Source organism: Anolis sagrei, chromosome 2, assembly GCF_037176765.1.
Source record: "Anolis sagrei isolate rAnoSag1 chromosome 2, rAnoSag1.mat, whole genome shotgun sequence".
NCBI lineage: Eukaryota > Metazoa > Chordata > Lepidosauria > Squamata > Dactyloidae > Anolis > Anolis sagrei.
In genome coordinates, this window is record NC_090022.1 from 288,161,654 (window position 1) to 288,185,175 (window position 23,522).

Consider the following 23,522-nt stretch of genomic DNA (forward strand, 5'->3'; position numbering starts at 1 on the left):
GGCGAACTGTCTTTAATGTATATTTATAATCATTTTATGTAATTGTGTATTTTATTGCTGTTTTTATGTTGTATTGGCATCAAATTGTTGCCTGCTGGTAGCTGCCCTGAGTCCCTCCTCGGAGGTTGAGAATAGGACGGGATGTAAATGCTCTAAATAAATAAACCTACCTATCATAGGTGATAAACCTACCTATCATGGAGCCCCCGGTGGCGCAGTGGGTTAAAGCACTGAGCTGCTGAGCTTGTTGATTGAAAGGTCGCAGGTTCGATTCCGGGGAGCGGCGTGAGCTTCCGCTGTCAGCCCTAGCTTCTGCCAACCTAGCAGTTCGAAAACATGCAAATGTGAGTAGATCAATACGTACCGCTCCGGCGGGAAGGTAACAGCGCTCCATGCAGTCATGCCAGCCACATGACCTGGGAGGTGTCTACGGACAACGCCACCTCTTCGGCTTAGAAATGGAGATGAGCACTGGACTTAATGTCAGGGGACTACCTTTACCTACCTATCATAGGGTTCTTGGCAAAATATGTTATAAGAGGTTTTCCATTGCCCGTCACTGAAACTTAAAGACTGGGACTAGCCCAAGTTCATGATATGGGTTTTCATGGATGAGTGCAGATTCAAATTCATGGTTGTAGTTCAACGCTCAAATCATTATCACATTTTAACATCCAGATAGAGAATCTTGGTCAAGCCTTGAGACTTTGGTCCTCCACGTAGAGTTTTGGGCTTCAGCTCCCGGAATTTCTGACTATTGAACAAGCTGACTGGGATGTCTGAGAATTGAAGTACAAAACAAAAAAGTTTTGGAATCACAGTGTTTGCCATTTTAATTCTGCAGGCCTCTTCTCTCCCCCCCCCCCCCCCCTCCACAACATCCTCCTTCTCCATTGGTGATCTTCCTCCTCCTCCACTACCGTTTTGGTTGTCTCTTTCCCTCTTCATCCTCCTCCTCTTTTCCCTTCCTTTCTTGTCTTCAAGTCATTTCCAGTTTATGGAGACCATATTCTATCCCATTACTGGTTTATTTGACCAGATTTATTCAAGGAAGGCGTTATCTTTGCCTTCTTCTGAAGCTTGAAAGAGCATGGCTTACGCACAGTCACCCATTGGATTTCCATAGCTGAGCAGAGATGCAAATCATTATACCTTGCTGGCTTTCCTATATTGGCCTATTACTCTTATCATTCTGTGAGATTACAAAAGTTGGAAAATTTACATTCAGAATTATAGAATCCAAAACTAGAGGGAGTTAAAGCCCTACAAAAATTACTTTTCCTAGTTCTTGACTTTTGCTCCAGTTGCCTCTGGCTGGCCTTTTGCAATGTTCCTGCCATTTCTTTTGCAGCCGCTTCTGATGAGAAAGCATGCCTGGTGCCTCTTCCTTAGACTGACTCACAGTGGTGCTCTTTTCGCTGCCCTTCACATGAAAAGGGTTTTTATGCAACCAAAAAACATAGAAAGCTATTTTTAAAGAAGAAAGGGGTTTTGAAGCTTTTAGGAGCTCTGTCTGTTTAATTCCTCTAGAGTAGTGGTTCTTTACCTGTGGTCCATAGTCTACCAGCAAGGATAAAAATCTGGTCCACGAGCCTCCTTCCTCTTTATTTTATTTTATTTCCGCTCCTTTCGCGCCGCTTGCCACTCCTTCCCCATTGCTTGTGTGTGTGTGAGAGAGAAGCGACTTGAGAAACTGCAAGTCGCTTCTGATGTGAGAGAATTGTCCGTCTACAAAGACGTTGCCCAAGGGACGCCCAGATGTTTTGACTTTTTACCATCCTTGTGGAAGGCTTTTCTCGTGTCCCCAAAAGGGGAGCTGGAGCTGACAAAGGGAGCTCATCCATGCTCTCCTCGGATTCGAACCTACAACCTGTCAGTCTTCAGTCCTGCCGACACAAGGGTTTAACCCACTGTGCCACCGGAGGCTCCTTTCCTGTTGCTGACCATGGCATATATTCTGTATCAGAAACTAGAGCTGGTGTGGTTTGTCCAATGCAATTTTCTGAATCAGCACCCAAAACCCAATCGAAAGTTGACCAAAAACTGATTCATACTCCCTTTGGTACTAATGTTGGAGAGTGGTCCCCGGTCAAATAGTCTTTGGTCAAGTGGTCTCTGGTAAAAAAAAAAAAAGGTTGGCAACCACTGCTCTATAGTTTAAATATGGTAAAATTAGAACTATGATGGGCAGTGCTGAGACTCAGGGCTTGTTCATACATCGCACAGAAGGTGGAAACAAATGGGCAGATGTTATTCACTTTGCTGCTTTCTCTATTTCCACCACAACACAGGAATTGGAGATGCTCCAAAACACCACCACCACCATCATTACCAGTTAAACATATTAACTTTATTATATAATCTTTATCAAACTCAAAATTTGTCCTTAATCTTGCACCGGTCCTCGTTTGCCCCAATCTTCTTCCAGTAAACTCTTCTTTCAGTTCTCTCTTGAACCATGGACATCCCCAAATCTCCCAGCTCTCTGATTAGACTCTTTCTGGTCAGGCATGTAGCTGGGGGGGGGGGGGCTTGAGGGGCTTCAGCCCCCGCCCCCCGAAATTATCATGGTGGTTCGCAAAAAGGCCTTACTGGTGCATTATTTAAACTGTTATGTTTATTCATATCATGATCTGATCACCATACTCAATATATCCCATATGCATGGGGGTACTGGGGTAATGATACAAAAGGTTTGCTAGGGCAGACCCTCTTTCACTCAGGCACAGCCCCTCCCCCGAAACTCAGCCCCCCCGAACCCCCCCTAAAAAAAATTCAGCCCCCCCCCCCCCCCCCGAAACGAAATCCTGGCTACGGGCCTGTTTCTGGTCTTCACTAAAATCTAGTTCTATATTGGCACATGGCAGATCCTAACCCAGGCCTTTAAAAAAGCATCCCTACTAAAAGTATGATCCTTGCATACATCCTGGGCAGAGAACCACTTAAAGCATTCAATTTGGTTTCTTCTCCATGCTGTGTTATTATCTCGTGGCTTGGTTTGGGGATGGTTCTCATTCTTTCTCTCTCTGCTTATTTTGAAATCCAAAACAATGCTGGTTAAAATGTCTGTTTGACCCAAACCACAGACCTCTTCCATTCCATTCCATAGCTGTGTAGGTCTTATTTCTAGTACCCTTGGACCACACACCTCCAGAGCATGACCCGAGTTACACAGGTTTGAGGCTAGATGTCTTATATGAAACCGTGATTGTTCGTGAAAGGTTGTCCGGGCAAAGGCTCTCTTAAAGGCACCTTGGAATAGAAACAGGTTTCAGTTTTGCTTCAGCATGATTTAAATTTGAATGTACGCTTACTATGCAGTGTGTTACTGTGCAGTAAAATCAATTTCTCATTATGATTGCTATAAATCAGCAAAGACAGTTGGAGCAGAATAAGAGCATATTGAAATTAGAGTATTCAATTTACTCTGGTTCCAAAGATGGGCTTTGGAATTAAATGTAAATGTTCTGCTCTCAGAACATCTTTAAACATCTGGTATACATTTTTAGTCTAGGCTTATCCTGTTTGACATCAGTATTTTATATCGAAGCAATAGTAGTCGGGATACAGAATCTGGAGTATCTTTTTCTTTGGAAACAAAAACGATTAGTTTCAGGCCAGGATTTGCTGATTGGGAATTATGTAATTTCCTATGAGGATTTGGAAGCTGAAATTGATAGTTTTATTCACCTATTTTTTTGGTGCCTTCAGTTAAATCATATCATTATAGAGTTTGTAGTTAAAAATATCCATCTGTGATGTAGAGTCACATTTTCAAACCTGTATTATATAATCCTCTTTGTGTAACCTAATAACAAAAATATATTGCAATATTAAATGGTGTAGTAGAGTCTCCTTTTTACTTTAGAAGTGGGAGAGAGATTTAAATTTGACCCATAAAGGAAAAAATATCATAGATAATGGGTTGTTGTTGGCTTTTTCGGGCTATATGGCCATGTTCTAAAGGCATTTTCTCCTGACGTTTCGCCTGCATTTATGGCAAGCAGGAGAAACGTCACTACCTCTGAGGATGCTTGCCATAGATGCAGGCGAAACGTCAGGAGAAAATGTCTTTAGAACATGGCCATATTGCCCAAAAAAACCTACAACAACCCAGTGATTCCGGCCATGAAAGCCTTTGACAATCATAGATATTTTTTGTAAAAGGCTTAACCACAAACCACTTGCTGTTAGGAATTGTGGGAGTTGAAGTTCAAAACACCTGGAGGGCCAAAGTTTGCCCATCCTGATCTATCTCAAAGGATAACACGTGTTTTAAAATTGGTTCAATCTTTTTTAACATTTTACATGGCCTAAAAAATCAAGAATCTTTCTTTGTCAACACAATTATGCTATTTTTCAAGAAATTATTCCAGCTAACAAAATAATTTCTTTATGTACAGATGGTATTTGGTTATCACTTTTTAAAATAACAATTTAAGTATTGTAAAATTATTTGATTATTTTCTCGGTTATACATTGTTTTTAAAATACGTGAATATTCATTATTGTTTGGAGGTATTTATAGTGAGAAAAAAGAGAGATGTGATGTCTGCTACTTATTTTGCATAACAAAAATTGTTTTATATAACAATTTTTTTTTGAAGAAAAGGCATGTTTCTACAGCACAAGAGAAAATTACTGATGAAGAGATCTCATGGATAAGAAACTGGGTGTTCTGAAGCTGAGTAGCCAGTGGAAACCTAAAGCACAAATCACACAGAGAAACACTTTTGAGTTAAAAATCTGCCCTGAAAGCAATTTTTGCCTTGTTTTATTAGAGCATGTTCTTGGGTTTCAAGACATTATCTCTTTTCCATACATTTCTAAAAGTTATTTATATGGAACTACAAAGTTGTAGAAATACTGTCAGTATAATCAAACTCTGGAAGCATCCTGAACTTTTCAACTTTTCCCCCTTGGTCTCTCTTAAATTGCAGTATTAAAATAAGCTATTCTAATGTTTTGAAGAAAATATAAATGTCAAAAGTATTATGATTTGGGGGGGACGAAGGGCAGAATCACAATCTCACAAAAAAATCATAGGGTTGGAAGAGGCCCCAAGGGCCATCCCTTCCACTCCTTGCCATGCAGGTACGCACAATGAAAGCAGTCGTGACAGATGGCCACCCAGCCTCTGTTTAAAAACCTCCAAAGGAGAAAATCACCACAATATGAGGCAGCATATCCCACTGTCAGAGCTCTTAACTTCAGGATGTTCTTCCTAATGTTCAGGTGAAATCTCTTTTCCTGCAGTTTAGATCCGTTGCTCTGTACCCCACCCTCTAGAGTAGTGGTTCCCAACCTGTGATCCATGAACCACCAGTGGTCCTCAAGAACAAAAATATGGTCTGCAGCCTCACCATTATGACACCCTTGTCTCAAAACCACGTGGCAATGAGAGCGACTGGTCTTGCAAAACCCTCTTGTGGTGCTGAAGAAACGGGGATGTCGAGAGGGGAGAGGCTGACTACTACCACAGCAGCTCTAGATTATTAAATGTGGTTTTCTGTGGGCGAGCAGATGACAACTACTAGATGGCATATGTTCCTTATTAGAAACTAGAGCTGATGTGGTCTATCCAATGCAAGTTTCCATTGTGCCATGCAGGAAACAACAATCAGAACATTGCCAGCAGATGGCCATCCAGCCTCTGTTTAAACAACGCCCAAAGACAGAAACTCCACCACAATCCAAGGCAGCATATTCCTCTGACAGACAGCTCTTACCACCAGAAAATTCTCCCTACTATCATTTTTTCAGCATGTAGATCCACTGTTCTGTGTCCTAACCTCTATAGCAGCAGAAAACAAAGCTGCTCCATTTTCAATATGGCACCAAACATTTAAGCATGGCTATCATGTCCCCTTCCAGCCTTCTTTTTCCAAGCTAAACTTACCTAGTTCCCTAAGCCACTCATGGAGTTTGGCTTCCAGACCTTTGCCCATTTTGCTTGCTTTCCTCTAGTAGATACGTTCCAGTTTGTCAGTATCTTTCTTGAGCAATGCTGTTAATTTAAATGTGTATCTAGTTTTAAATGATCCTTTAAGTTAATCTGAAAGTTTTCTGGAATACATGCAGTCAACCCATGTGCATGTATGGAGTCCTAATCGACAGAAATCTCTTCCATCACCAATATCAATATTTTGCTTGCTTAGTTCTTGGCTAGAGTTCAATATAATCAGAGGAGTCACTGAACTGAGCCAATAACAATTGTTAACAGCAGTGAAACAGAGGCACATGCCCTCCAACATTTTACAGATGTAAACTGTGACTTGTGCAGGAGAGAGTGCAGCAGTTTGCTTTTGCCTGCAAAGGGCAAGATTATGCCCCCTTCTTTCCTGTCCCTCCGCTAAGTTATTTGAGCACAGTTTACTTTTACAAGTAAAAGTACTGAACACAGCTTGCCGCAATTGAAGTCAGCTGTGGATGAAGGGGAAAGATGGGGAGAGGAGACAGAAATTGGGGCGATTTAAAAGCGGCTAGGAAAGTGGGCCAACATCGGATAAATCAGAACCTTCCCTAGCAAATCAGGACTGATGGAGGATATGCAAATGTTCCTCTCAATACAATGGTTATAAATGATAACAGGAAAAAATAGCATACTGTCACACAACTTTGTTTACAGAACAAACATAGATGGGTGGAAATCAAAACGTGGTCTTTAAGTTGTGCTCTTGTGCCTTGTATACTTGAAGGCATATGTTTGAGAGTTGCTGCTTTGTAGTGAGTCAGTCCAGTGATCAATCTGTCCTAGTATTTGTCATGCACCGGAGCAGAAATACCTCTGACCTTAAACACCACACCAGCTTGGTAAAATCAGCAAGCAGTTTATTAAAGAATATAAGTAGGCAAAGCAGTAAGATTAGCAAAAACAGTAAAGTTCCAAAACAAAGGTTAGTCCATGAGCTTCAAAGAAAAACAAGATCCATAGGTATAAAAATCCGTGAAACAGGCACAAGAATCCATAAAACAAGGCGCCATGAAAAATCCAATACATAAATTAGGAACTTGGCAAAAACTTGGTACATAAAACTACGAACACTTGAAAACAAGACCATAATGAAATTCCAATATTGACCCAACTGAGGGGACGCTTTCCCATGAATCAATATAAGGCTTTTCCAGATCCCAAAAACCGAAAGGAAAGCATGTCTCTTGACCTTACCATCAGATAAAGGTTTATCTCTCTTCTCCTGTAAACGAACTGATCTTCTTTGTGCTTGAGCTCTCTGTCTCTGTTTACAAAAGTCTTGCTTTCTATCTACACTCTCATTAATTTGATTCTCATTAACTTCTGCACCTGACAAATCATCTTCAGACAGTTGCTCTGAGAAAGACTGTGAGGGGTCTCTCCCAGGAATGTGACTTTGTGAATTATTCTTTGACAGCTCGGGCATCGCGTCTGAGCATAACTCAGACCCAGGCAAACCCTCATCCCCATTGCCAACAGTCCCAGGCCCACCATCAGGAACATCATCCCCATTCCCATCATGAACACCAGACACAATCACATGCTGAACAGGCTGACATACAACAGCATTGCCTTTTTATGTGGGCAGTGGATCTCTTGTGTCTTGGACAGATGTCTGTTCAAGCCATCTAGCATGAGATCCTTTGTCTTAGAGGTGCCAGGGGTGAAACTATGCTTTTCTGCAGGCAAACAGGAGTTTTACTGCTGAGCTTCTGAGCAGTTCAGATGTTAATCAGAAGACCTTCTATAAATAGAAACATTTTTCTTTCCTTACCATATGCAAAAAAAGGAAAATGTTTATTTATTTATTTTTTAACAACTCTTCCGTAGTTTGGCCAAAAATGGGTTTCTGTCGATATGTGTCCCTTTCATCCTGGCAAAGTATTTGATGTCCTTTCCATTCTAGCAAAGGTTATCTTTGGTAGACGTTTAATAGGCTCAGCTCCTTTTAAATGACAGTGAAAAAGAACAACACGGAATTGCTGTATTTTAATAACAGAGATGCAGGTCTGGGGATTATTTTGCTTTTTTCAGTTTTTAATTCCCCAAACTCAAAAACATACAAAGGGATTTTACTTTATCTGTCTGAGCAGTCAATCACTTTTGTGTGCTTAATGGGGTCACAAATGCTTCCGCAAGGTCAGGAAATAAAACCGTTGTATGCTTCTTCCACACACACACACACACATACACCCCCCCCCCCACACACACACACACACTTTTTTCCCCCTTCGTTTTTTGCCAATACTTTTTTTTTTGCTTGTTTGTTCAGTGGGATCTTGGCTTTTTCTTCCATTGTTTCCCAATAGGTCTGCCTTGAAACAGTTTCTTCGTCATCCACGTCTGGCACATGGTGCATAACCCACCTTTATCTGTGTAATCCCATTATGAAACGATTCCTCGTGCCCACATAATTCTCTAGATAAAAAGACAAAGCACCCTTTTACTAAAGGGAGTTCCTTCTCCGTGAACCCGAGCAAATATTGCAACCAGTTGACACTTCTTTCTCCATTTCCTAGATTGTGTGCTCTTTCGTCTCCATTACATAAGCATGTAATTCTGCTTTCCGTGTTGTTTTAGCAAAATGAATTTATCCATGTACGTCCCAGAATATGAAGAACATGCAATAGTAAAGGCAACACCTTTTATTTACTTAAGTTCATTCCGTAAATGGAATTGTGTTACCTGTTTTCCATGTCTCTTCTTTTCAAGAGTATCTGCACAAATTCAGACGATACATTTTATTTGCCAATTTTGGTTTTGATCTTGCTGCAATGAAAGGAATATTTCACCCTTCAGTATTTTGATTATTCTTGTACCAATCCTCTGAACATTTTTGGTTTGGAGAATTGCTCGATGGAATATATAATTTTGAATGTAATGAGGCCAAAATTAAGCCCTTCTGAGACCTGACATTTCAGTGGCAGAAAGGTAAATAGTAAAGGTAAAGGTTTCCCCTTGACATTAAGTCCGGTCGTGTCCGACTCTGGAGGTGGTGCTCATTTCCATTTCTAAGCGAAAGAGCCAGCTTTGTCCATAGACACCTCCTAGGTAATGTGGCCAACATGACTGCATGGAGCACTGTTGCCTTCCCACCGGAGCAGTACCTATCAATCTACTCACATTTGCATATTTTTGAACTTCTACATTGGTAGAAGCTGGGACTAACAGTGAGAGCTCACCCCACTCCCTAGATTTGAACTGCCGACCTTTTGGTCAGCAAGTTCACCAGCTCAGCGGTATAACCCACTGCACCACTGGGTTTGGTTTGGTTTGGTTTGGAGAATTACTCAATGGAGTATATCATTTTGAATGTAATGCGTCCAAAATTAAGTCCTTCTGAGACCTGACATTTCAGTGGCAGAAAGGTAAATATAAAGGTAAAGGTTTCCCCTTGACATTAAGTCCAGTCGTGTCCGACTCTGGAGGTGGTGCTCATCTCCATTTCTAAGCCAAAGAGCCGGCGTTATCCATAGACACCTCCTAGGTAATGTGGCCAACATGACTGCATGGAGCACTGTTGCCTTCCCATCAGAGCGGTACCTATCGATCTAGTCACATTTGTATTTTTTAACTTCTACGTTGGGAGAAGCTGGGGCTAACAGCGGGAGCTCATCCTGCTCCCCGGATTTGAACCGCCGACCTTTTGGTCAGCAAGTTCACCAGCTCAGCGGTTTAACCCACTGCACCACTGGGTTTGGTTTGGTTTGGTTTGGAAAATTACTCAATGGAGTATATCATTTGCAGCCAAAATTAAGCCCTTCTGAGACCTGACTTTTCAATGGGAGAAAGGTAAATACAATGTCTAATTCTTCCATTAACATAAATGGAACTAAAATATATATTTATATTTCTACCAGTGGTCTAGTCCTACATGTTTACTAAAAAGTATACCTAGATTTGCAATAAAAATACATCTAATTCTTCCATTAACATAAATGGAACTAAAATATATCTTTATATTTCTACCAGTGGTCTAGTCCTACATGTTTACTCAAAAGTATACCTAGATTTGCAATAAAAATACATGGGGTTGCAGAAATAGTAGCCAATCATATTCACCTTTTCTGGCTAATGTTGTAGGACCAATCTAAGAATAACTCATGGACCTTTTTCCCTAGCTATAACCAACCTAATAGCTCATCTGCCATCTTGAAAGATCAGCCCAAATTCATTATTCAGATGATGCCGTGTACATTTACAGGGGGGATCAATTCATGGCAGCAGGCTCATCTCTAACTGCTTCATGTCTGCAATACGACAAATATAACCGAAGAATGCCCATTGCTATGAATAGCAGCATTGCATTCTCATACAGTATTAATTTCTAAAATACACAAAGGGGTAAAATACACAAAGGAGTGAAATGGAAGTGGATGCCAGCTATGATTCTGGGCCCTGCTTTGCCCATTTACCACATTGCTTCTCTCAGAGTACTTTGTCCGTTCTGCTGTACATGAAATCATTGCCCCAAATGTACCACACAAAACAAGGACAGATGCTTGGGTTTTGTAAATTATCTCAGTACCGTTGACTCTTTATATGACCCAAAATAATTATCTTGACAGTTATTTATTTGTCGTGTCAGGGCAACCAGTCAATTATTTTACATTTCTAACAGAACAAAGCAAACAAACAGTCAAAATACAAAATTTGTGAGTTTGGTAGTTGATTAAATGTCCTTTGACCAGTATCTGGCCACTTGGAGTGCCTCTGGTGTTGCTGCAAGAAGGTCCTCCATGGTGCATGTGGCAGGGCTCAGGTTGCATTGCAGCAGGTGGTCAGTGGTTTGCTCCTCTCCACACTCGCATGTCGTGGATTCCACTTTGTGGCCCCATTTCTTGAGGTTGGCTCTGCATCTTGTGGTGCCAGAGCGCAGTCTGTTCAGCACCTTCCAAATTGCCCAGTCCTCTGTGTGCCCAGGGGGAGTCTCTCATTTGGTATCAGCCATTGGTTGAGGTTCTGAGTTTGAGCCTGCCACTTTTGGACTCTCGCTTGCTGAGGTGTTCCGGCGAGTGTCTCTGTAGATCTTAGAAAACTATTTCTAGATTTAAGTCGTTGATGTGCTGGCTGATACCCAAACAGGGGATGAGCTGGAGATGTCTCTGATCTTGACAGTTGACAGATATCAATTCAAGTTCCCTCTCTCCCCAAAAATATTTGTGAAATGGCTCCCTTACATTTGAGGAAAAGGCTTGATAAATAGACTTTGCATCAATCATCAGAGCTCTGTATGTTTTATGGAAGGAGCTTTCCTCCAGGTCAGATTGGCCAACAACTGTGACGTTCTGCCTGTTGCTTTCTCCCTGTATCCCTGTATTATTTTTTAATAATGATTTTCACTTTGACAGACAATAATCTAAATTATTTTGGGATGTTAGTGTTTAGAAGTCTCTGCACAAAACATAAAACTCCAGTGTTTCCATCTGCTTTGTTTAAAAGTTTTCCTTTTAATAGTTCTGATATGAAATTCAATCTGCTCTCTGAGGCATTAACAAGAACTCTACTGTTAATTTGGTTTCTTATTTTTACCTTGTGTAGGGTTGGTTGGCTTCATTTCATTTTTGCATACTGATTTGGAGATCGTATTTTGCCTACAGGGTGTGCTATGGAGTGTTTTAATAAATGTGAAATAGTTTGGTTGTTGTGTGAAACTATTGCGAGCCTTTTCCATGAACATTCACACTACGGAGTGACCACTGACTCAATCATTTATGCCAGGCATGAGCAAACTTTGGCCCTCCAGGTGTTTTGGACTTCAACTCCCACAATTCCTTACAGCCTACCAGCTGTTAGGAATTGTGGGAGTTGAAGTCCAAAACACCTGGAGGGCCGAAGTTTGCCTGTGCCTGATTTAATACAATATTCTGCAACATGAGCCGGCTAGGAGTTTAAGATAATCGGGGGGGGGGGGGGGCTGCTCTCGATCATGCCTCCATTTCAGGTGCGGTTGGTGGGGACGAGAATCAGCCCCCCTCCCTCCTGACCTTCAGGAAAAGGCTAAAGACATGGATGTGGGATCAAGCGTTCAGTTAGTAACCCACTTGAGAACTATGGGATAGTGCAACAACAATTTGGAATGGCCATAGACAATGATTTTGGATAATATGATTTTAAATTGTGTTTTAAAGTTTGATACATTGGTTTTTAATTATTGTTTCAATATATCTATTTATTTTAATCTATATATATGTTTACATGGCATAGAATCGTTGTCTATACATGCAAACCGCCTTGAGTCCCCTATGGGGTTGAGAAAGGCTGGGGTACAAATAGGGTAAATAAATAAATAAACGTATCACAAGAAAAGGGCAATTAATATGATAAAGAATTAAGCTGTTATTTAGAGATAGATTTTCTTGAAATCCGAGCTGGTCTTCCAGGAAACATATGTTCTCCATTATCCCATAATAGCCACACTTGCTTTCAGTAGCCATCCCCATTTTTTCAGCAAAGTTTCATATAAAAGCAAATATTCCATCTTTTCTGGTGTGCATAAATTTTGGATTCTAAGAAAGATAAATGATTTAAGCCATGTGAATTGTTACTCCATTTGCTAATTCTATCCTTAAGTATAGCCATCCAGTATCATAACGTTCTATTTATCACCAATCTAAAGGATTATGGGAATTGCAGTTGTGCACACCTGGAAGGTACCAAATGAATGAAGACTAATGATATTGCATTTATTAGCAGTAATCAGTTCATATAAAATTAGTGACGATAGTTTTATTTACTGTATTTGTATACCGCTTTTCTCACCCCGAGGGGGACTCAAAGCGGTGGAAAGTATGTTTAGCAAACAGAAAATGCTGCTGTTGCAGCTTCTTTCTCTGCAGTTCAGATTGTTGGTTAACTGTTTGTGTTTGTATGCGGCTGGCCTCCTAATGTGTGAGTGTGCAAACGCTACCTTCTTCCCTCCTTGTACTTGTCCTTCTCTACAAGCAGAGGGCAAATGTCTCTAAAGAAGTGTCTCCTCTATTTGACAAGATGCATTGCAAGTTTCTTAGAATCTTGTTTTTCCAGATATACGGCTTCTAGATAACCAGTGGCAAACAGCTAACTTCCAGCCTCACCTGCTTCACAAGGTGGTTCTGAGAAGAGTGTATTGAGGGGAGACAACATATGCCATGTTGAGCTTTGTAAATGAAGGAGAACATCATAAATAAATATGCACATGGAGAAAATATTTTTTCCTTTATTTTTGCATATTTAAAGAGTGCTACTGTTGTGCATGGCACTTTACACATAAAGAACCACCTCCCTGACCCCAGGCTTACAATCTAATTAAGACATGTCACAAAAGGAAAAGGGGATGGTAGTGTCAGAGAGGATTAAGACCAGCAGGTCCTGTCTCTTTTTCTCCCTCTGAGGCCAGGGCAGTGGCAGTTGGGAAAGAGGGATGGTCCTTCACCTGCTACTTGCCCAAACATGATGGAGCTGTGCTCGTCTCTTCTTCTCACCTTCCAAGGCCAGGACAGTGACAGTGAGATGGGATGAATGCCTTTTATTTATTTGTGAACCCAGATATGATGGGGCTGTGCTTACCTCTCCTTTTCTCCCACTGAGGCCAAGGCAGTGGCAGTTGGGAGAGAGGGAGGTCCACGCTTTAGTTACATCCCGAATAGACTACTGCAACGCACTCTATGTTGGGTTGCCTTTGAAGACTGTTTGGAAACTTCAAGTAGTCCATCGGGCAGCAGCCAGATTGTTCACTGGAACACCATACAGGGAGCACACCACCGCCCTGCTATGTCAACTCCACTGGCTGCCGGTCCATTTCCGAGCACAATTCAAAGTGCTGGTCTCCACCTATAAAGCCCTATATGACTCCGGCCCAGCTTACTTGTCCGAACGTATCTCCCTCTATGCTCCACCTCGTAGTTTAAGATCCACTGGGGAGGCCCTGCTTTCGGTCCCACCAGCCTCACAAATGCATCTGGTGGGGATGAGGGACAGGGCCTTCTCGGTGGTGACCCCCGCTTGTGGAATTCACTTCCGAGCAAGATTAGATTGGCGTCCTCCCTCCTTTCCTTTAGGAAAAAACTGAAATCGTGGTTTTGGAACCAGGCTTTTGGCTAGCAGGCACAACAGCACTTTGGACATTGAGCTGGACCATATGATTGTTACAGTAATGGAAATGACTACCATGACTGTATAATTATTGTTATTGTTTTAATCTATTGTGTATTTATGGTTTTTATATTATTGTATATTGTGATATTGTGGCATCGAATGCTGCCTGTGTTAGCTGCTCTGAGTCCCCCTCGGGGGTTAAGAAAGGCGGGGTAGAAATGTTGTAAATAAAATAAATAAATTCATCTGCTTCTGGGCATGATGAAACTGTTGACTCCCTCCAAGGCCAGAGTAGAGAGTAGAAGTTCAGTTTTCTCTCACTGACAACCACAGTTCTCCAAACTTTCATCTCTGCCACCTAAAACCCATCTTTACCCTGAAATGCCAGAGAATGAGCTTTTTCTTTTGCTGGGTGAACATCTGATCTTCTCCTGAGCTGAAGTCCTTGCCCATGTTAAGAGGCAGAAGCAAAGCTACCTTCCTCTCATGCTGCTACAAAAAGCAGCATTATTAGCAATGAACAACCTCTAGGAAGCCTTGCTAGATATATGTGCTTTGTGGAGATGTGGTCCCAAGACTCATCTAGCATTACTGCCATTAAAATCAGCATAGTCAAGATGTGCTAACTTGCAGATGAAAGAGAATGGATCTTCTTTTGCCTTGTAATTTTCCACAAGTCTGCTTTGTCTCTCCTGACTGTGAGTTTTTCCGCACTTGATGTCTCTTCTGTAAGTCCAAAAAAAGGCATAAAGATGCTATCAAGCAGACATGGCTGCATACCATGCGGACACTTCAACCGAATCATGTCCTCGTTTAGGCTAATGCACATCCAGACGACTTTCAGTCGGCAGCAAAACGAAAACAATGCAAATAAGTGCTGGCAAAACCTGAAATTGTGGGAGCGGGATGAAGAGGAGCTGTACTTAATGTGCTTCAGTAGACTATCCAAATTACCGAATATTCCAGAAAATACAATGGCAAGCGCCATGACAGATAGCCTCAGTGATAGAATAATCCCCTCAAAGAACTGGCCTGCTCTTTGGGAGGGATTTAGTATATTGATTTCAATGTGTTTTGCACAAATGGAAAGCTTTAAAAGTAAATAAGACATTACAGATTTTTTTTCCATATATATACACACTTTATTTTCTTTCTGAGCATGGATTCCTTGCAATGTTGGCAGATATGGGATGGTTTTGTAACTAGGGAAGAAGATGTATACAGTATCCTGGGTTTTGTTGTGTGTGATGCCTGTCGGATTTGGAAGATGTTCAATGCTTCAAAGTACACTAGCAGCTTTTCTGAGGTTTTTGAGCATATGTAGTGAACGGTAGACTGGAAATCAAATGTTCACTATGAACTATGTTTTTTGGAACCATTTCATGGAGGGAATAGTAATAATCAAGTGGTTAGATTCATCATGGAGCACCAACATTCAAACTTGAGTTTGAAACATGCATTGCTCATTTTTCACCCTGTACATCTCTAAGTGTACAGTTGGCCCTCAACATTTGTGGGCTTCACTTCCAACATGACACCATAATCAAATTCCACAATAGAATTGCACTAGAACACCTAGAAATTCCTAGATAAATATCCTCTTAGGTTAAAAAAATATTGGGTTTTTAATTCATTTTTTCCAATGAATGAAGAGGGTTGAGTAGTTTAAGTCTATACCAGCAAAGCTCTCACGGCCATTTATCACCCTATGTGGGCATCCATTTAAGTCTCCTGTTGTCTTATGCTGATCCCATATGCCAGGGGGTTGGATTGGATGTCCTGGTGGTCTCTTGTGTCATTTCTGAATTTCATAGGTTTTGCTTAGGCAAGGAATACCCAGGAATAGTTTTGCTGGTTCATTCATATGGAGGGAGGATTGTACTTCTTTTTAAATCAGACTTGAGAAACAAGGATTGTAGTGGTTTGAGCATTGAATGGCTTTGGAGACCAAGTTCCATATTCCTGCTCAGCCATGGAAATTGACTGGGTGATCTTGGGCCAGTCACATTTTCCCAGCACAACAGACCTCCTCTGAACCAATCTTGCCAAGAAAACACCATGATAGGATCACCTTAAGTCAGACATTATTTGAAAGCACGCAACAACAAAGTAAACTATTGAATGGATGTGGATTGTGGGGAGGAAGTTTAGTCCTGTCATTCTCAGCTTCATACATGGTTATAGAATCATAAGGTTGGAAGAGACCTCATGGGCCATCCAGTCAAACCCCCTGCCAAGAAGCAGGAAAATCGCATTCAAAGCACCCCCAACAGATGGCCATCCAGCCTTTGCTTTAAACCCCCTAAAGATGGAGCCTCCACCACACTCCAGCACAGAGAGTTCCACTGCTGAACAGTTCTCAGAGTTAGGAAGTTCTTCCTCATGGTCATCCAAAGAAAGCTTCCAAAATACCGTAATAACATGGTCTGGAGATGAGTGGTTGACAGCTAATTTTCTACAGCTTGCCAACTTGACATAATGGTTTAAGCATTGGACTATGACTCTGCAGGCTTGGGTTTGAATATCTGTTTAACCATAGGTACCCCACTAGGTGATCTTGGGCAAATCACACTCTCTTAGCCTCAGAAAACAATGCAAAACCTTATGATCGCCATGACAATAACAACAGTATTATTTAATCACAGTCTCGTTTTCATCTTGATCTCTTTCATATTTATCCAAAATACTAATGGCCATAGAAGGTGGGGTGTGCCAATGTTTTAAAATAAATAAAAACTAATAAGTAGGAGAAGGAGACAGCAAAGTGCAGGAGGTCCTTCATGGAGACAGTAATCTGATCTTTAATATAGTGTAGTGTCCTTTTGATTCCAAGTAGTATTAAAGCTTCTGGAGCGAAGCCAGATACGATCTGTGATTGCTATCTGTATGATCTTTCAGGTGTCTGTCGGCAGGGAAGGGAGGGGGAACTGCCCCCAAAGTAGCAACGAATCTATGGCTATTTGTGAGCCGCATCTGTTCTTGGGGACTCCCTGTGGTTTTGCATCAGATCACAGACTCGGAGGCTCAGACAGTCTGGTAAACTTTGGACCTGTCTAGCTAGATACTCTTGTCCCAGCCACCAGCTCAAACATCCGTTTTGCTTGAGAGTGGGGATAAACTCATTGCAATTGATTGGGTAAATAAAGTCAGCATTGCAAACTCAGAGGATTTGGCGAGAGGGCCAGTTTGGACTGGACTATATTATTAGATCCTGCCACGGTTGCATAACCCATTATCCACACAGATTTATTTCAGAAACAAAGTGTTAGTTTGATATCCAAACATTACCCAGCCCTAAAAAAGGAATTAGACATATATTTGTTTTCTTTTACAAAAGCATAGAAGCATCCGAGAGAACACTATGAGTATCTTTTGAAAAATGTCTTCGAAGAATCCTATTAGCATCATGTAGTGGAGTTGGAAAAGTTGCCTTCTGGGCTACATAGAGCAAATGTTAATTATTTTAGTTTGTACATATAATCTACCCTTAAAATGAAGGTTCTGCCCACATTCACTTGCTGATTGTCTCAAAATTCATCTCATTTGCCAACCAAGTGGGAGACTGTATTGTTGAAGGCTTTCATGGCCGGAATCACTGGGTTGTTGTAGGTTTTTCCTGGCTATATGGCCATGTTCTAGAGGCATTTTCTCCTGACGTTTCGCCTGCATCTATGGCAAGCATCCTCAGAGATGGATGCATTTTCCTACTTCCAACAGACCTCACTACCTCTGAGGATGCTTGCCATAGATGCAGGCAAAACCGCAGGAGAAAATGCCTCTAGAACATGGCCATATAGCCTGGAAAAACCTACAACAACCCAAGTGAGAGACTATTAGCAACCCTGCCATTGAAAGCCTATGTATAGAGACGAAGCCTGTTACAATGAAAGTTACGTAGATGACATGTGTAAAGCCACCTGATTTCTTCATTTTGGAAGCTAAAGTTCTCCTTCCTTAAGATGAACTATGTTATCCCCAAGATGTTCCCCCTTCTTTGGATCACTTCCAGGGGAAAGTTTTACAAATAAAATTGCCAAGCATGCTTTGGAGACAAGATACTGCAAATACGTTGTAGTTAAACATAAAATAAAGCCTAAAGATAAATATGTTTAGGCTATCAGTTTACTCCACTCACCTATTGTGAAGTGTCTCTAAGTGATCAGCAAGAATTAACACCTCTCACTTGAGATTCAGCTATCGCTGTGATGTTTGGTGGCATTTCCTCACTAGAAAGATGCCCACCACAAGAGGAGACTTTTAATTTCCTGGAACAGCAGTGATCCTGAATTGTCTCCAGCAGCCAGCAGGAAACCATGACCAATATTGAGAGGATATTGGCTTGGAAATGTAGTCCATATGAGCCAACCTCTTGGAAATTAGAGCAGACAGCATGTTGGCATCTCCATTGAACTAAATAGCATTTTATTTGTTTTGGTTTTTTTTTTCACTTCCACACAGATCCTGTTCCCCTAACCCAGTGTTTCTCAATCTTCCTAATGCCGCGACCCCTTAATACAGTTCCTCATGTTATGTTGACCCCCAATCATAAAATTATTTTCATTGCTACTTCATAACTGTAATTTTGCTACTATTATGAATCGTAGTGTAAGTATCTGATATTCAGGGTGTATTTTCAGTCACTGGAAATCCCAGCAACTACAACTCCCAAATGACAAAATCAATCCCCCCCCCCCCCCAACCCCACTAGTATTCAAATTTGGCAAAAATGCCCAATAAGACCAAATTTGAATACTGGTGGGGTTGCGGGATTGATTTTGTCATTTGGGAGTTGTAGTTGCTGGAATTTATAGTTCACATACAATCAAAGAGCACTCAGAACTCCACTAACGATAGAACTGAACCAAACTTGGCACACAGAACTCCCATGACCAACAGAAAATACTGGAGGGTTTGGTGGGCATTGACCTTGAGTTTTTGAGTTGTAGTTCACCTACATCCAGAGAGCACTGTGGACTCAAACAATGATGGATCTGGGCCAACCTTGACATGAATACCTCAATATGCCCAAATGTGAACACTGGTGGAGTTTGGGGAAAATAGACCTTGTCATTTGGGAGTTCCAGTCACTGGTATTTATAGTTCCCCTACAATCAAAGAGCATTCTGAACCCCACCAATAATAGAATTGGGGCAAACTTCCCACACAGAACCGCCATGATAAACAGAACATACTATGTTTTCTGATGGTCTTTGGCGACCCCTCTGACACCCCCTTGCGACCCCTCCAGGGGTCCCGACCCCCAGGTTGAGAAACGCTGCCCTAACCCCAGTGAATATGGAAGGCTGAATGTAAATCAGGACCTGTCCATGTGATACATGTGTTAGAATTACAGAACAACCTTGTAACTTATGGAACAGGTCCGTGTGATGTGTGCCATCCCTTGCTACCTGTTATTAATAGGCAACGGGGCACAAGGCCTTTGCCAGCCTTGCTTCTCTGGTCTCGCAGTATGGCAGCTTGCACTTAGCCTTACCCACATCCTTATAAATTACGGAACAGGACATGTTTGATCTCCCCTTGAAATGATTGCTGACATGTGGCTTTTTACTGAACTCCTGCCAAGCCCAGAATGTAAAAGTCAGAATGAAAAAGGAATGAGAGAAAGGAAAAGATCACTTGTTATTTCTTTTTCCTTTATGACCATTCCTAGATAAAAAGACAGGCATAGATATGCCTAAGGGTACCCAGAAGCGAAATACCTGCTGTTTTCTGTTTTATCACAATTTGGCCGTGTCACTATGGGATAAAATTCAAGAAGGAATTAAGGAGAAGCTGCTGGGAGAGGTGTTAATACTGAATACTTTTGCAAATGATGTTTTTTAGTCACAGCTCAAAAGTCAAAAGGAAGAAGAAAACTGAGTAGAAAACAAACAGTGCAGGAAGCCCAATGTTTCCGTTTTCTGTTTGTACCACTCTGTCTCATACATACATACACACACACAGCTGTTTTGGTAAAATATTGAGATGAGAGGTAAATAAAGGGAATGGTAACCATCATTCTCCCACCAAAGCATACATCCTGGACTTTACATCTTCTGGCACAAAACATGGGAACCTGTTTCAGGAGTGTACTTGATGGCTTATTGTATTTCCTTCTTCTCTTTCTGAGTGCATCTACACCAGGCATGGAAAAACATCAGCCCTCTGGGTATTTTGGACGTCAACCTGGAGGTCCCAAGTTTGCCCATGCCTGATCTACACTGTCTAGTTGACATCATTTGACTGCCATGGCTCAATGCTGTGCAGTCATGTGAGTTGTAGTTTTATGATTCTTTGAATCAGAAGTGAACCAAGGGTACAGTTGTGATATATTTGAGAAAACACAAAGTTTAAAAACTTGGCATTATATTAAATGTCCTTTGAGCAGTAGTTGGCCACTTGGAGTGGCTCTGGTGTCACTATAAGAAGGTACATGTGGCATTGTGCATGTGGCAGGGCTCAGGTGCATTGTAATAGGTGGTTGGTGGTTTGTTCTTCTCCACACTCACATGTCATGGATTCCACTATGTGGCCCCATTTCTTAAGGTTGGAGTTTTACAATAACTTTGGCCTAATGTAACAAAGAGTGCTGGGGCTTCAAATACAAAACCCAGGATGCCATAGATATGAACCATAGCAGTTAAAGCATTATAAAACTTCAGTGTAGATCAGCGTTTCTCAACCTTCCCAATGCTGTGATCCTTTAATACAGTTCCTCATTTTGTGGTGACCCCAACCATAAAATTATTTTTGTTGCTACTTCATAACTGTAATTTTGCTACTGTTATGAATCGTAATGTAAATATCTGATATGCAGGATGTATTTTTATTCACTGGACCAAATTTGGCACAAATACCCGATATGCCCAAATTTGAATACCTGTGGAGTTCAGGGGTGGGGTTGATTTTGTCATTTGGGAGTTGTAGTTGCAGGGATATATAGTTCACCAACAATCAAAGAGCATTCTGAATTCCACCAAGGATGGAATTGAACCATACTTGGCACGCAAAACTCTCAGGACTAACAGGAAATGCCGGAAGCGTTTGGTGGGCATTGACCTTGAGTTTTGAAGTTGTAGTCCACCTTCATCCAGAGAGCACTGTGGACTCAAACAATGATGGATCTGGACCAACTTGGCATGAATACTCAATATGCCCAAATGTGAATACTGATAGAGTTTGGGATTTATAGTTCACCTACAATCAAAGACCATCAGAAAATACAGTGTTTTCTGATGGTCTTTGGCAAGCCCTCTGACACCCCCTTGTCACACACCCTTCCAGGGGTCCCGACTCCCAGGTTGAGAAACTCTGGTGTAGATTCCCCTTCGACCCATAATCTCTTTTGATGTTCAAATGCAGTTGTTGAATATCTCCTTCTGACTTGATCTCCCTCCCTTTGTCCCCCCCCCCCACACTTTCCTTTCTTCTTCTCAGAAATTTCCAGAACTGAAGTTTAAATATGTGGAGGAGGAACAGCCCGAGGAGTTCTTCATCCCTTACGTCTGGTCCCTTGTGTACAACTCCGCCGTGGGCCTTTACTGGAACCCGCAAAGCATCCAGCTCTTCACCATGGACTCTGGCTGAAAGGACGGGCCAAGGCATCGCTACCACCTCTCTGCGACCTTCCCCTTTCCTCTCCCAAAGTGCGGTCCTTCAACCCCGAAGCCTACTCAGAAGGAAATTTGTGACTGTTATATGATCCCACTGCTTTTTGCAGGACGGCATGCTAGAAACCAGGATACTGGGGACTCTGACAAGATTGTATGCTGTTGTTGACTTGTATGTTTGTAGCACCCAAGATTTTGCATTGGCAACGGCTGTTAGGTCAAAGTGTTAAACACAAAGGGGATGCTAATAGTGGTCAGATTTTTTTAAAAAAAAAATGTAAAGGGGTGTGAATGTATAAAAATATATGTTTTGCTTGAGAAATCGACATTTGTAAGTCGATTTCCTTTGAACCTTCTCTGGGCCTGGTTGTTTTTTTCTTTTGTTATGAATTATCACAACAGTCCTCCCTTCTCTTTAACATTGTACATAACTGAAATGCCACCCAAAAATTGTTGTTTATAAACTTGGTGACATTTCATACAGAGGCTGAAAGAGCAAAATCCTTGATTTGATTTCATTGAATCCCATAAAGGGGAAGTCTTGATTAGAAGGGATACATGGATTGGCTCAGACACTACGATAGTCTTCCTGGCTACCTTTATTTATGAAAGTCTGAACAAAATTGAGAGCAGCTGCCCACCATGAATATCTCTTGTCCAGGTTGCATTTATCTCACTAAGGTTTGCGCGGGACATGATTCTGTTGTATTATGCCCATTCACTTCCATATTGTCATTACACAGTTGGCTGTTGGACATATTTACATGGGTTTTCCAAACGACTACATTCAAACCATGACCGATAGCGATCAGAATTCCCTCCCCATCAGAAATGTATGTACTGTAAACTTTCCAAGGCAACAGATTGTGCCAGATAGACCTGGCCATTTGCACACACACCTCTTAACTCTTCAAATTGAACATTTTTCCTTCCTTTTAGCTCAAAGAAATAGGTGAGAAATGTAAGTAAGGTCACCTTTTCACACGGAATATGGTCTTGACATGCATAAAACCACATAACCAGCCTGCAGAGGAAAGGGAACTGATAAAATATGCTAGTTTATTATCTTCCGCAGCTTGATATATTACAGAACAAACATGGCATACCTTGGGATGCAGGGAAGGGAGCTGACACTCTTCGGAATGGCTGTGTGCATAATATTCCACTCTATTTTGTTAACCTCCTGACCACTGTCGGTGCAGTGTTTTTCCTTCCACCTTTTTATAAGCAAGGTCCTGCACAATTGGAATTTAAATCCTCATCCTATTTATTTAAAATGGCAAATGTACACACACACATGGACAGGAGAGGAGTTCACAGGGGTTTGCACAGAGACAAACTTGGGGAAGTGGCAATATGAAGACTGAATCGTCAGCATGTTCGGTGTAACGTATTAAATGACATTGGAAGGGTGGCTGAAAATAAGAGTACCTTGGTCTGCTGTGTTTGGGTTTTGTTTTTCTTTCTGGATATCTTGGTCAAAGGAGGACTGGGTTTTTTGTAGTGTTCTCCACAATCATTTCCTTTCAATAAAGAACATCTTGACTGCAGAATCTCAAAAAGTCAATGTTTTAAAGGTGAGCATCTTAAATTGCAAATTCTGGGGGTTTTCTGGAACATTTGAATGTTTTAGTTGAGTGATCTTTGTGAAATATTTGACACTAGAAATTGCTGAATGTACTTATTTTCAGTTGTTTCCATTGCTGATGGAAAGTAAGAGATGGTCACCATATACATCCGTAGCAATTCACCTGGGACTGGTTTTGTGTGTGTGTGTGTGTGTATGTGTGGTCCGCAAAAGCCAGGCAAGAGGCTTGCCTGTGCATTTCGGACTGTCCCATCCCAGGGACACCCTTCCACAC

At 41.5% G+C, this 23,522-nt stretch overlaps 1 protein-coding gene across 3 annotated transcripts in view; it reads left to right on the plus strand.

Moving 5' to 3' along the window:
* The window catches only part of DYM (dymeclin), a 258,206-nt gene extending 234,993 nt beyond the window's left edge, over positions 1 to 23,213 (plus strand). For all 3 annotated transcript variants that reach the window (XM_060761240.2, XM_060761241.2, XM_060761242.2), the window contains one exon: positions 21,488 to 23,213. In XM_060761240.2, coding sequence (XP_060617223.2) covers positions 21,488 to 21,637 — 150 coding nt within the window. In that variant the 3' untranslated portion in view covers positions 21,638 to 23,213. The remainder of the gene's footprint in view (positions 1 to 21,487) is intronic.
* The last annotated feature ends 309 nt before the right edge of the window (positions 23,214 to 23,522 follow it).